The 13867-nt window shown below is 44.0% G+C and overlaps 1 protein-coding gene across 1 annotated transcript in view; it reads left to right on the plus strand.

The window, feature by feature from the left end:
* Positions 1-13867, plus strand: part of cemip2 (cell migration inducing hyaluronidase 2) — a gene marked incomplete at its 3' end in the record, with an annotated part of 90971 nt that overhangs the window by 49186 nt on the left and 27918 nt on the right. The window contains exons 6-7 of the mRNA XM_080738443.1: positions 2870-3039; positions 7573-7764. Of these exons, the coding sequence (XP_080594569.1) occupies positions 2870-3039; positions 7573-7764 (362 nt within the window). The remainder of the gene's footprint in view (positions 1-2869; positions 3040-7572; positions 7765-13867) is intronic.

Here is a 13867-nt window from a genome sequence, read left to right on the forward strand (position 1 = left end):
ATGTTCAGAATGTCTGCGTCCTACAGAGGAGCTGCTATTCCACTGACTGACACATCCGCTGCAAAATGGTAAATGGTGCGTTTCTATAGCGCCTTTATTCAAAGCGCTTACACATTCAACATGCATTCCATTCACACACGCATTCACACATTCACACACGCTTTTCACACGATGGCAGAGGGAAACCATACAAGGCACCGACTAGCTCGTCAGGAGCAGTTAAGCCCTTATCAGTGTCTGTGGTGAAAAGCCTATCACCGCAAATTTTAGGTGTAAAGCTATCCACCTAAAGTGAGAAAATAAGTGGAGGCCATCATAGTCAGTCACGGTGAAGTCCTATCACTGTGACTGACTGGTCTAGATCGACCAATCAGTGGATGGGGTGATGGGCCGATCTGTCTGAAAGTAAAAACAGAGAGATGTTTCGGGGTTCGCGGTGGATAGCTCTTCACCGCGAGTAATGACGCAATGTTGTAGTTTTATGACTTAAAAAGACATGCATCAGTAACAGACAGTAGTGCATCTAGATTCTATAGTCACAATAGTTGCCTTTCCATAAAGCTTATTCAAAAATAGGAAGCGAATTATCAGAAATTCGCATTAAGACAAAGCGAAATTTAGCCTGTTTCCATTTGCGGGTGTCACGGTCGCATGAGCCGACTCAGCGAAGCGCTGCCTACCTCCTTGCCCACCACTGGCCCCCACCTTTGTGCTTAGGGTCCTTGGGAAACTCCAGGTCGCAGAAGAGCGACACAAACAACACATAAACAGAGACTGGACGTGATACTGAGACAGTGTGTGTTATAAGTTTGCATTGAACAAATCTTCGTTTTAAGTTCTGTCGGAGGTTGTCTTTGCACAACAGTCTGTAAAGAGTGTAGCTCTTTACAGACTGGCACGTTGTGAAAACGGGAGGAATTTACACACGGTCTGTGTCTAACAACCGGTTTGTTTTGGGGGCTAATGCTATACAATGGACGTTAAGCGGCAGGGGAAAGTGTTAACTTGGAGGATGATGGACCAGAACGTCATCATTTATTTGCTTTCATTGGCTGACCCGTTTCTATTCAATAATGCACATTTAGAAAGTATTCGAATTTTGAATTGCTTTTTGTCTAAATGTTATTTCAAATTGATTTGGAAACTGACAAATATATTGGTCAAAACATTGGCAAACGGTGGTCTCTCACAGAGGCTGCGATACATATCGTATAGATCATATTGTATCGGCCTCTGTGTCTTGATATGTACAGTAGGCCTACTGTATCTATCGTGAGGTTGTAGGCAATACCCAGCGCTACTGACATGCATCAGTAGACAGTAGCATTTTCCCGACTGTGGAGCAGTAGTAGAAGTTAGTTTATTTTACACGCACCCCAGGAGCTGTATTTGCAGAAATAACACGAGCTGCAGTAGCAACGCCAGTAACTTCTCAATGAGACTGTAAAAAAGGATTAAATCAGCGCTATTTCTGTACTTGTGTGTGTGTGTGTGTGCGCGTGCGCGCGCGCGCGCTCGTGTGTGCGTGTGTGTGCATGTGTGTGTGTGTGTGTGTGTGTGTTCGCACGCTTGCCCATGTGCATGCACAGCCAGTAGATATTAATAAAAAAAATAATCCAACCCATGATGACTCAACTCTTCCCAGCTCTCAAGAAGCCCCCCACTTGCACACGCACGCACGCACGCACGCACACACACACACACACACACACACACACACACACACACACACACACGTGCGCGCGCGCGCCACACACACACGCGCACACACATGCATGCACGCACATAAAGACGCACGCGCATCCATAACTCGTGTGAGCCAGACTGTTTCTTGGAGAGAGATGAGACGATGCTGTAATGAAGTCCTCAGTGATGAGAATTAACCTATTACGACATGAGGCCCATTCCACAAATGCCTTCTAAATCTGTGTTTCTCAAACTTTTTCGTGTGTGTGTGTGTGTGTGTGTGTGTGTGTGTGTGTGTGTGTGTGTGTGTGTGTGTGTGTGTGTGTGTGTGTGTGTGTGTGTGTGTGTGTGTGTGTGTGTGTGTGTGTGTGTGTGTGTGTGTGTGTCACATGGATCCATCTTCAGATCTGACCTGTAGTCTCATTAAATGGAATACCTTGCTCGGCTTCCCCTGAACTGTAAAATCATAATGATGTCCAGTTCAGTGTGCGTCTGTTTTTCACAACAAGTAAACAATGCTTCACTTTGTTCACCATCGGAATCATATTTGTGTGTCCACGATGGAAAACAACTGATAGAATCTAAAACATTATGTGGCATGAAAACTCATATAGGTTTCAACAATACATTGCATGTCGTGCCAATGTCCAGATTTTTATGCAATTACCAAGCCAACCACTCTAACATTTTCCTCATCTCCCCTTTCTCTCTCTCTCTGTTTCTGTTTCTGTCTCTGTCTGTTTATTCCTGTCTTTCTGTCTGTCTTGTCTTGTCTTGTCTTGTCTGTCTGTCTGTCTGTCTGTCTGTCTGTCTGTCTGTCTGTCTGTCTGTCTGTCTGTCTGTCTGTCTGTCTGTCTGTCTGTCTGTCTGTCTGTCTGTCTGTCTGTCTGTCTGTCTGTCTGTCATAGTCAATTCAAAGGACTTTATTGGCATGAGAAAACACAAGTTTACCTTGCCAAAGCAGATGTGTACACAGTACAGTACAATAAATCAATATGATACAATCAAATAAAACATGTACAATTGAAAGGGATGAAACAGTTTTCATGTATCGAGATGATCACAGCAGCTCACATACCTTGTGGCGTTCAATCTGTGATTGATTTTCTGAATCAATAATGTAGCAAACCTTCTTATGAATAAATGAAAATTCTAATCTTTCTCTCTGTCTCTCCGTCTCCAGACAGGCGTGGGCCCTGGTGTCGGTGGTGGACGGCGGGAACGCGTCGTGTTCAGAGGACGTGCGCGAACACGAGAACCACGACACGGGAGGCCAGGCCCTGGCCAGGAAGACCTTCACCACCGTGGACGGGGTGGCCTTCTCTGTCACCGCCTACAGCGAGTGGAAGAACGGTGAGACACACACAGTACACACACACACGCACACGCACACTAGGGATGGGACGATAATTAAGCAATATTACACGAGAGGGTCTGCATATAACACGGTTATCCTGCACGACAGCCTTGACGCAGGAACGACCCGACAGGCGAGTTCCGTAGGTAGGGCTGGAGTGCAGGATAACCGTATTATATGCAGACGCTCGAGTGTAATATTGCGATTATACAACTGTTGCCCTTAAAAAAAACACGTCAACTTCATTTCATTGTAATTAAGATATTTGATAGGAATTTGTAATTTTTTAATGCCACATTTAGCTACTATGTTCCTGAACGTCACATGAAAACCGCTAGCCTAGCCGCCTAGCATAGTGTGGGGAGAGAGGAGCGCTTGCTGTCTTTCGTATGGTCTTTCGTGACCAACACAGCTGATTTCTTTACCTGTTTTCCATTGAGAGCCCGACTACCTGTTGTATAATCGTTATTATCGTTTATCGTGATAAAAAACACTTTTTTTTTTTTGCCGAGCTGCATATCCGGTACCACTTAAACCCTCTATAATTGGTCAAAGGTACTTATAATATACGTTCTTGATACAGTCTTTTTTTCACTCTCTATCAAATGTCTTTGCAAAAAAATTGCGTCCAATCTCTAACACACACACACACACACACGCACACGCACACGCACACACACACACACACACACACACGCACACACGCTCACACACACCCACCTTGTACACTATTAGAAACGCCCGTCCAACTGCACATTAACGTTCATTTCTACCCCAAAACTCCCCAAAATGATAATCATGTTGGACCTTCTTTGCCGTTTTCAGTTGATGCTTCGGATCCATCGAGTCTAATTGCTGACAATGTTTGTTTATTTTTATTACACAATTCTTATATGCCGCGATAATAACTCATTTACTACCAATGAGGTGATGTGTCGAGCTATTTTAACTTGTCTATGGTGATTCAGAATTGGGGGGCGGTGGGGTGACCCAGGTAGTATGCGTGTACGTACATTACGTCAGACTTGGGTGCTCTATTCCTCTACTGCATGGTTCCCCAATAGGCGGCCCGTGGGCAATTTGCGGCCCGCGGGGGCTACTGTCAGGCCCCCACCAACCCCAGTAATAATGGTGGTATAAGAGCAGCAACAACTAGTATATTGTCCTTGTCAGGTGGAAACCTTGTATCTCCAAATTTGTACGTTCTTTCGCAAAGTAAAGCCCTGCTTCATCATTCAAGGCCGTCTCACAAAAGTAGTGAAAACAGCAGATCTACAAGCACACAACGGTGCGAGGCGTTGTGTGCTTGTAGATCGGCTGTTTTCACTAGTTTAAATCATTTTTAAAATGATAAATGCAAAACGAACGGTTTTGGACATACAAGATTTTCACCTGACAACGACGATATCTGAACTGTCGCTGGAGTAGCGGGAACGCCACCGTCGCCCTCTGCAATGCTGTGGCCCTCGGCTTGGTACCCTAGACATGATTCGGCCCTTGGGGACAACTAATTGGGGAACCCTACCCTACTGTCTATGCATTGTCCGGCAGGTGTAGATGTGTCACTTACTGCACTGCTAGAGGGCAGAATACAGCACTCTTTTTAAGCATCTGGAACGCATCTTTCTAGTTCGAAACAGACTTTGTACTTTGAGGTTCACGTGATCATCCTGCTCTGCAGCTAGCTGACTCTAATCACGCACCGCTGATTAGCCTAGTCAGCTGTGCGTGATTAAGACACGACAACGCTGTCAAACAAGTCTACGAAGCTATCTATGAAAAGGTTGAACCTGCGACACAGTTTTATATAACTTAGTGGGGGTCCTTGCTTCATGTCTCTCTGAGCTAAGGGATCCCTGGCATGGCAATACTTTGTTTTGAGAGGCGAAGAAGACAACAGACAATGCAAAAGTTGTCTTGCTCGAGAGGAGACAAGGCCATACTGTATGTGATGCGTGCGGCCGGTCACGGAACTTTATCATCGTCTGAATCACATGTTGCATTGAATTGCTGAAGTGATCAAGCACACAAACTATACAGTGTGTCCGTAGTGTCAAGAAACATTGCTGCGAGTCCTAAACATGTTTGGTAACTTTAGTTCAAAGACATGATTAGCCTCGCCATGAAACGGTGAAAACAAAGGCTATGGTGTTGTGGTGTGACTCGAGGTGTCCATAGAAACAAGAGGACAGTGATGTGAGGGCTAGTATGGACTGACATGAATGTTAAATTAAATATGTTAATTAATGTGGAGGTTTTCCATCTGTTTTGTCACTTATGGTCCAGAGGCCGTTGGGCAGAATAGTCAGGAATTGAATATGTCTTAAAACCTCTCAACTTGCTGTTTTAAGTCAGGTTATTGTTGAGATATAAAACATATATGTATACACATCTTCAGCCCTACCAGTCGGTTATTTTGCAGAGATAATGGTATTATTATTTTTTTGTTTTAGAAGTATTAAAAGGGTCTTAAATGTGTACTGTAGAAGTGTGCAGATACCCTGCTGTGTAAAGAACTGGAGTGACTTGCTCCACTTTCTTTGTGTTAGTAATAAGGACTTAACCCTACCTTTAATTGCACATCCCTGTTATATACACAGAGATGTATGTACAAGTTGACCACAACATGAGTGTTTTAATGGTTGAGGTGATGAGGTCTGCGGTTGCGTAACGCTGATTGGTGGAGGACATGGAGGAAGTAGATGAATACATGGGTGGTGTTGATTGGTTTATAGATGAAGAAGTGGGCGGTGCTGATTGGTTTACAGATCAGTCAGCTGAACATGAAAGACATTTCTGAACGTGTGTGGGCAGCTGCACTGGGAACACTATTTAGTGTATTACAGTACAGTATGTAGCAACATATTTGTTTTTGTAGGCTAATTTATGAATAACTAGAAGCCGGCCGAGCGTCTAGTCGGCAACCTGGCCAACTCGGGAACGATGTAAATAGGGAATGAATGCCCCACCCTTTAATGCAAACCCCATTATATCTGTTGCCATAGCCATAGGACCAGTTTTGACCATCTGTTTGCCTGTGTCCATATATGGAGATATCTGTATCTGTCTGCGTCCATTTTATGCTCATATATGGAGATCCCTGTCTCTGCCTGACGGGCGGCCGAGCATCTAGTCGAGGACTGGCCTACTCAGGAACGATGTAAATAGGGAATGAATGCCCCATCCTTTAATGCAAACCCCATTATACTTGTTGTCATACGACCTGTTTTGACCATCTGTTTGCCTGTGTCCATTTATGCCCATATATGGAGATATCTGTATGTGTCCATGTTATGCCCATATTTGAAGATCTCTGTATCTGTCTGTAGTCCCTTTTATGCCCATACATAGAAATCTCTGCCCTTCGGGCAGCCAAGCGTCTAGTCGGGTGACGGCCTACTCGGGAACGATGTAAATAGGGAACGAGTGCCCCGCCCTTTAATGCAAACCCCATTATACCTGTTGTCATAGGACCCGTTTTGACCATCTGTTTGCCTGTGTCCATTTATGCCCATATATGGAGATATCATGCTCATATATGGAGATATCTGTCTGTCTGCTTCGGGTGGCCAATCGTCTAGTCGGGGTCCGGCCTACTCAGGAATGATGTAAATAGGGAATGAATGCCCCACCCTTTAACGCAAACCCCATTTATCTGTTTGCATGTGTCCATTTATGCCCATATATAGAGGTATAGGCAATACCATCATTAGATCATTAGAATGTGTTATTATTGTGAAAGATATTCCCCAAATGTAAATTAGAGCATGATTTATGATTTACGGCTAGTAGTACTCCTACAAAACCATCTGAAAGGTTGAACAAGAAATTTGCAAGTAGAAATTAATTCGGGTCTTGCAGGGTTTCAGGCCTAGAAGTATTGAATGCTTTAACCAGTGAAAAATAGCAGATATACAAGCTCACAGCGCGGCACCGAGTGCCGCGCTGCAAGCTTGTAGATCTGCTATTTTTGAAAAGGTCGTGAAAATGTGTGCAAATCTTTGAATATATGTATTTTCAAAGCGAACGTTTGTAACTCAGATTTTGCTTCTGGGTGGTCCCAGGAACTAGATATTTTGAAATGGGGGTCCGTGGCCAGATAAATATCATTTTGGGGGTCCTTCACATGAAAATGTTTGAGCACCACTGACATAGTAGTTTCTCAAGAACAGACTAACTGAGCTCCAGTTAAGTGAAAAGGACCTTTTCTTTGACGATGGCTGGCCAGATTGCTGACAGAGAAACATAGGTTTTTTCCCAAAAAAACCTTAGAAGGATTCAAAAGACACTTATAGAATCGGGTCAAAATTCGAATTTTCACGATTTTTCAAAAAATAGCAGATCTACAAGCTCGCAGCGCGGCACTCGGTGCCGCGCTGTGAGCTTGTATATCTGCTATTTTTTTATATTTAAAGCATAAAAATATTGCGTCATAATGTGTTCAGGCATAAATGGGTTAAGTTTGAGAACCTCTGGATTAAACGGTGATTAATAGTTGCTCCCCCCCTATCATTTGCTGCATCCCCCAGGTTTTCCCATCTCGGGCTTCCAGGTGGACGCAGTGGACCAGGTGGTGCTGAACCTGCAGGATGAAGTGCAGCAGACCTGGCGCCCCGGGGACCAGATTGTGGTTGCCAGTACAGACTATTCCATGCACCAGGCTGAGGAGTTCACGCTGCTGCCCTGCCCAGAATGCACCAGCAGGCAGGTCCGGATACAAGGTGAGAGGGTCCGGATGGTCTCTTTTTATGCACTGTATTATGGACGTTTTCCAGACTTTAAATGGATATATGTATAAACGCAACATTCCGGCTCAGTAGGATGGGACCCCCCAAAATGATAACAAATAAATTAAAAAGGTCGTTGAAAATGTGTCTCCTCACACATTAGAAGGACAATATCAGTAGTCTGGCTGCCAACTTAGCATCATAGGTATGATATTTGGTATATATATTTTTTTTATTGGCCTACAATGTTGTCTATATATATACGTTCATGAAACCACCTGCTGACAGCCTGTCAGCATTGAGCAATTTCTTTTATGGGGGTAAAAGTGTGGGGCCCATTCATTGCGACCGTAGGTCGCATTTACTACCAAAACCTCCACGGGCTGTCTGTGAGTGAGTGAGTGAGTGAGTCAGTGAGTCCGTCACACTTTTGCCCTGCTCATATCTCCACAACCGTTGCCCCCATCCATGCCAAATTTTGCACACACACTCCTTGACTGCCAAACTACAACCTCCAAGGACCCCCGGAGCCCCAGGGACTCCCAGGTCCCTGGGGGACCCCCAGATGTAAAAAATGACCAAATGTGCTCACACGTCACACGTCACACTTTTTCCCTGCTTATATCTCCGCACCAGGCCGATTTTTAAAACACATTTTTGGACACTGCTCCTACAGTTTTTGCCCTAAAATCACGAATATCACTACACAGCATGTCTACACTCATGTCATCAACATGGATCAGGAAGATTTGGGAAAAACAAATTTTTGCCCTATTTGTGGAGATAAGCCACCTACGGTCGCTTATCTCCCGATTAGGGAGTCTTACTGGTTTACTATACACTATACTATAAAAGGAAAGACATACCCCCAAACATCTGCTTTAAGTACCATGTGAGGGCCTGAGGGGTCAAACTAGGGGTTTATAATTATTCCGAATCCATTGCAAGCATTGGTTTGGCATGAAAAACATTCCTTGGCCTAAAAACAGACAAACAAAAATATGGTTTAATGATGAGTCATCACTTTTCACAATTTCGTGGGGGGCTTTTTAAGCCCAAGGAAGGTTTTTTCATGCAAAACAAATGCGTGCAATGGATTCAGAATAATTTTTTGGGGGTATTTTTTTCCTTTATCCACGGGTTTCCAACGCCCCATAGTATATTGTGCAGACGCTGTACCGAGCTTCCGGCGCCGCAGCCGAGTGTGATTTACAAGCTCACAACGGGCTGCATCTGCGACGCGACGCGAGCTTGTATGTCTGCTGTTAAACCGGAAGTGTGGTCCAAATAATCTCCAGTAAACTCCCGCGGAAACAGGTGGATAGTATAGTGTATAGTAAGTGATGGGCCCAAACGTTTACCCCCTATAAAAGAAATTGCTCAATGCTGACAGGCCGTCAGCAGGTGGTTTCATGAACGTATATAGACAACATTTTAGGCCAATAAAAAAAACTATATACCAAATATCATACCTATGATACCAAAATGCTAAGTTGGCAGCCGGACTACAGTCAACAGAACCAAGGCTCTGTGTTTTTAATTAATCTAACATGGTTAAAATGGTATCATGCAACTATGAGATTCATAACAAATTAGCCTTTCAGGACACTCCATTGCATGTTGTTCGCTGCAGTTGACTGGTCTTCTTTGTCATCTCGCAGGTTACAACATTGGCATAATCTTGTATATAAAGCGATAGAGCTCCCCTCTTACATTTCCTCCAAATTTGATTTGGTCAGGAATGGGCTAATTCTCAGATGAAATGCCTGGCTACGCTGTAAAGTACCTGCATTCACATCTGAGGGTGGCAAAAAATGCCTCTCTTTCTTTGGTCCCTGGTCATGGAATGACCTTCAGACCAGACTCAAATTGGCTGTGCTAATTCCTCTGAGAAGCTTTAAGAGAATCACTCTAGATAGATATACAAACACCTGCACTTGTTCAGACGTTTAACTCATTGAGTGCCTATCCCGAACTAGTTCGGCTTTATTATCGCATCCCAGAGTGCCAATCCCAAACTAGTTCGGCTTTTTAATAAAAAAAAAAATAAAAATAAAAAAAAAATTTTTTTCAAAAATTTGTTTTTTTTGTCCTCTGTTTACAGAGGACGATATTTGCCGATATTTGCTGATATTTACCATCCACTCCAATGCAATCCAGGATCTTTAGAGCTCATTTTCTCTGTTTTTTCTCCCATGCATGAGGTGTGCAAGGTTTAATCATGGCTAAGTTGACGAAAATCTAAATCTAAAATGCTTGGTAGCCAATAGCTAACTTCAAGCTAACTTCATCCTCTTCCTGTACATGCACAAAGGAAAGTGTTCTGGCAAGTCATGGCTCCAGGGCTTGGGCATGCATTACCAGCATATCTCTATTATTCTCTGGTTACTGGGCGCCCTCTAGTGGTGATAGGCTGGCATTAAATGAGTTAATAGTTGCTCTGTAGATTTCTTCCTTTCTGGTACAGGTTGCACACTGTGTGTGTAGTGCTACCTGATGAATGTATGACTAACATTTAATATTGTGTAAATTGTTATCACTTTGGAGTTATCCTTAGGTATTTGTGTTGTATCATGGATGTTCTATTTTTGGTGTTGATGTCTTGCATGTATGTGTAGCAAAGACTGTGTCATTTTATTTCTGCCTCTTGGCCAGTTCCCACTTGTAAAAGAGACTGTGTCTCAATGAGTTTTTACTGGTTAAATAAGGGATGGAGTGGCCGGTAGAGCGGCCAAGATGGGAACCGGAAGGTTCAAAGTTCGATCCCGGGCTCCCCCAGAGTTGGTGTCGAAGTGTCCTTGAGCAAGACTCTGAACCCCTAGTTGCTCCTGATGAGCTGGTTGGTTCCTTGCATGGTTTCCTCCGCCATCGGTGTATAAATGTGTGTGTGAATGGGTGAATGTAATGCACAGATGCACCATTTACCATCTACAATGGGTTGGTATAGGAAACCTGTTAACATGAACATCAGAGAGAGAGAGACTTCTCTTTACTACTGCAGGAGATCCTAATTGTTGACATTGAGCTGTGGAAGGAAATACAAGAAAATATCGCGCTTGATCCTCACATCTTCCTCAGGCTGTGCCTGTGTTACATTTAAATGGGAGTAATGTGTGTGGCTTCTACCCAGACCTCACCTTATCACAGTGGTCCTCAACCTTTTCAGGCCGAGACCCCAAAACAAACATATTTTAACTGGGGACCCCCCACCCTGACGAGCACTAAGAGTTGAGGCATTACATTTTGTAGAACACGGTTCTATTGTGAAAATAGCAGATCTACATGCTCACAACGCCTCGCATTGCGAGGCGTTGTGAGCATGTAGATCGGCTATTTTCTCAATTTCTGCCTCTATTTTTTGACAATTTGTCCAATGTTTAATTTGTCATTTTAGAGGTATTAAAAGGTCCTTAAATTGTCACTTTAGAAATGTGCAGATACCCTCTATACACTTAAACCTTATGCTAGTTTGAGTACTTGTTGAGTGAGAAAACAATGTTTCACATTAAGTTAATCATCTGGGGGACCCCCCAAACTAATTTGGGGACCCCGTTGGGAGGCCAGCACCGGGGGTCCCCACCAGACATTTCCCAGTGTTCATATGAGAAAGTGGCTTAACAGTATGCGTGTGTGCACAATTCATAAGATCTGTACCTCTGTCTTTTTGCAGCGGTTCTTGAAAAACAACTGAAACTTGGTCCTTGAAATTGATTATTCTACTATGTCAGTGTACCATTATTGTTGTTTTTTGTTTTGTTTTTGGGGGTGGTGGGGGATGTGGGGGTGGTTCCGCTTTCATCTCACAAGGAGTATGCGGTGGTCTGCGCACACTGGCTGGTTGAGCTGCTACCAGGCAGGCACACCGCACAGTTTAACCCAGGTCACCTCAGTGGATACACAGCGTATTATAGGGTTGGGTTCTGTTGTGAAAGTCCCCCTGTTTATATAGGAAAGACCCCGCAGTGGAGGTCTGTGGGGAAAGCTACAAACAAAGGACTTCTGAGGACACACACAAGCGCGCACGCACCGCGCACACATGCGCGCACACACGCATACACACACACAGGCACAGGTTTGTATTACTCTACATGTGAGGACATCAACGTTTTAAGATGTTGATTTCATTTAAATGTATAAACCATAAGCCTTAAAGCCCAAAAAAACACTCGCAACACTACACTTGTAGATCAGCTATCTTTGGTGCATGACAATAGCACGTAACTAAGTATGAATCATGTTTAACTCTAATGTCATCCCTTAAACTTTAATAACCCATTTAGGCCTAGAATTATTGAATGCTTTAACTATTGAAAAATAGCAGATATACAAGCTCACAGCGCGGCACCGAGTGCCGCGCTGTGAGCTTGTAGATCTGCTATTTTTCACTGGTTAAAGCATTCAATAATTCTAGGCCTATTAAAATGTCTAATCCTAATCCAACTTGAACCTTATTTCTAATTGTATCTCTCTAAATTCTCTTGCGAGGACCGGGACAATGGTCCTCACAACGTCTATTTCTCAAATCCTAGTTCCTATATAGTAATACAAACAAACACGCCCGCCCGCGCGTGCTCTTAAGAAATGCGGCCGCTCGGCCGTGGCGTCATCCGAGTCCGCATGAACTTGTAAATCATTCACCATGCATCCCATCCCCACCCCGACACATTATTCTCTCAGATTTATAGACCCCGCACCGCCCAGCATCACTCCGTGCATGGACAAGAGCTTATGAATCATTTCATACGGAACGCAACACAATACAATGCTGTCCGTGAGACGCCAAACTTAAATGGAAATGTCTGTTTTTTGGTGCTCTCCACGCCCCGCCGCGGAGTTCCCCTACTGTCAGTCCATTGGCCAACGCAGTGGACAGTAAGCATGCCATGAGTAGGACGTTGTCACGATCGTGAGGTTTCAGTTGATGATTAATAGTCGGGCAAATCGTTAACGATTAATATTGTATTTATTTTCCCACTTGGCATTGAACATTGGAACGTAATCAATCTAAATGACATTTCTGCTTGCCTTTCAGGCTTCATAAACAAACAATTGCACATAACGGGGCAGACATGAGAAATAACTTAAAATGCATCAACGGATTGTGCAGTCCAAGTAGGGAATGAGACTTTGCCCCAGGTGAAGGAGTTAACGTTTCTCTGAGTCTTGTTCACGAGTGAGGGGAGGACGGAGCAGCAGATATGATGGAGATTCATAGCAGCTGGAACGGCATTGCAGTCGCTGTTGTGACGAAAAGAGAGCTGAGCCAGAAGGCAAAGTTCTCGGTCTACTGAGCAATCTTCTCTCCTACGCCCAACCTTTTATTGAGTTTATTAAGATCCCCAATAGATGTTGCATAAGTAAGTAAGCCTTGACGAGCCATGAGGCCCATAGGAAAGGAGCCTATATATATATCTCTCCTGTTTCTGTAGCACAGGGGTCTTCAGCAAGGGGTCCGGGACCCTCAGAGTTACTACAGGGGGTCCTCCAAATCTTTGTGTGATAGAATTTTTTTTCTCCTTTTTTATATTAACCACTTGAACCCTGGTGTCCATATTCTCAGAACTTTAACCTAAAATAGCAGATCTACAAGCTCACAACGCATCGCGCTGCGAGGCATTGTGAGCTTGTAGATCGGCTATTTTTGGCAAAGTTGTTTGGTGTAGAGGGGAAAAAGAGCAGACTAAGTACAGAATGAGAAGTCAAGTTTATTAAGCATTGACGGTTCAAGTGGTTAAATATCTGAAAACACACATTGACATGTATCCAAAATGCAATGATGATTGTGCTGTCAAAAGATAAAACTATATGGAATCTACAGTATAACAGGTTGTGGGGGCCCCTGCTTCATATCTCTCTCAACTAACGGGTCCTTGGCCTGAAAACGTTGAAGACCCCTGCTGTAGCGTGAGGCGGCTGGATGTACAAGTACACCTCCTGGACATGACGATGGTACAATATGTTCGCAGGGACTTGCCCCAAATCCAACCCTTTGATGCTGAGTGCCAAGCAGGGAGGCACTGGGCACGAGATTGAACCCCTGACCTCCCAAATCTCAGGGCGGACACTCTATAACCGCTAGGCCACTGGAGGCAGCTGA

The sequence above is a fragment of the Nannobrachium achirus genome, assembly GCF_963921795.1.
Source record: "Nannobrachium achirus genome assembly, chromosome: 12".
Lineage (NCBI taxonomy): Eukaryota > Metazoa > Chordata > Actinopteri > Myctophiformes > Myctophidae > Nannobrachium > Nannobrachium achirus.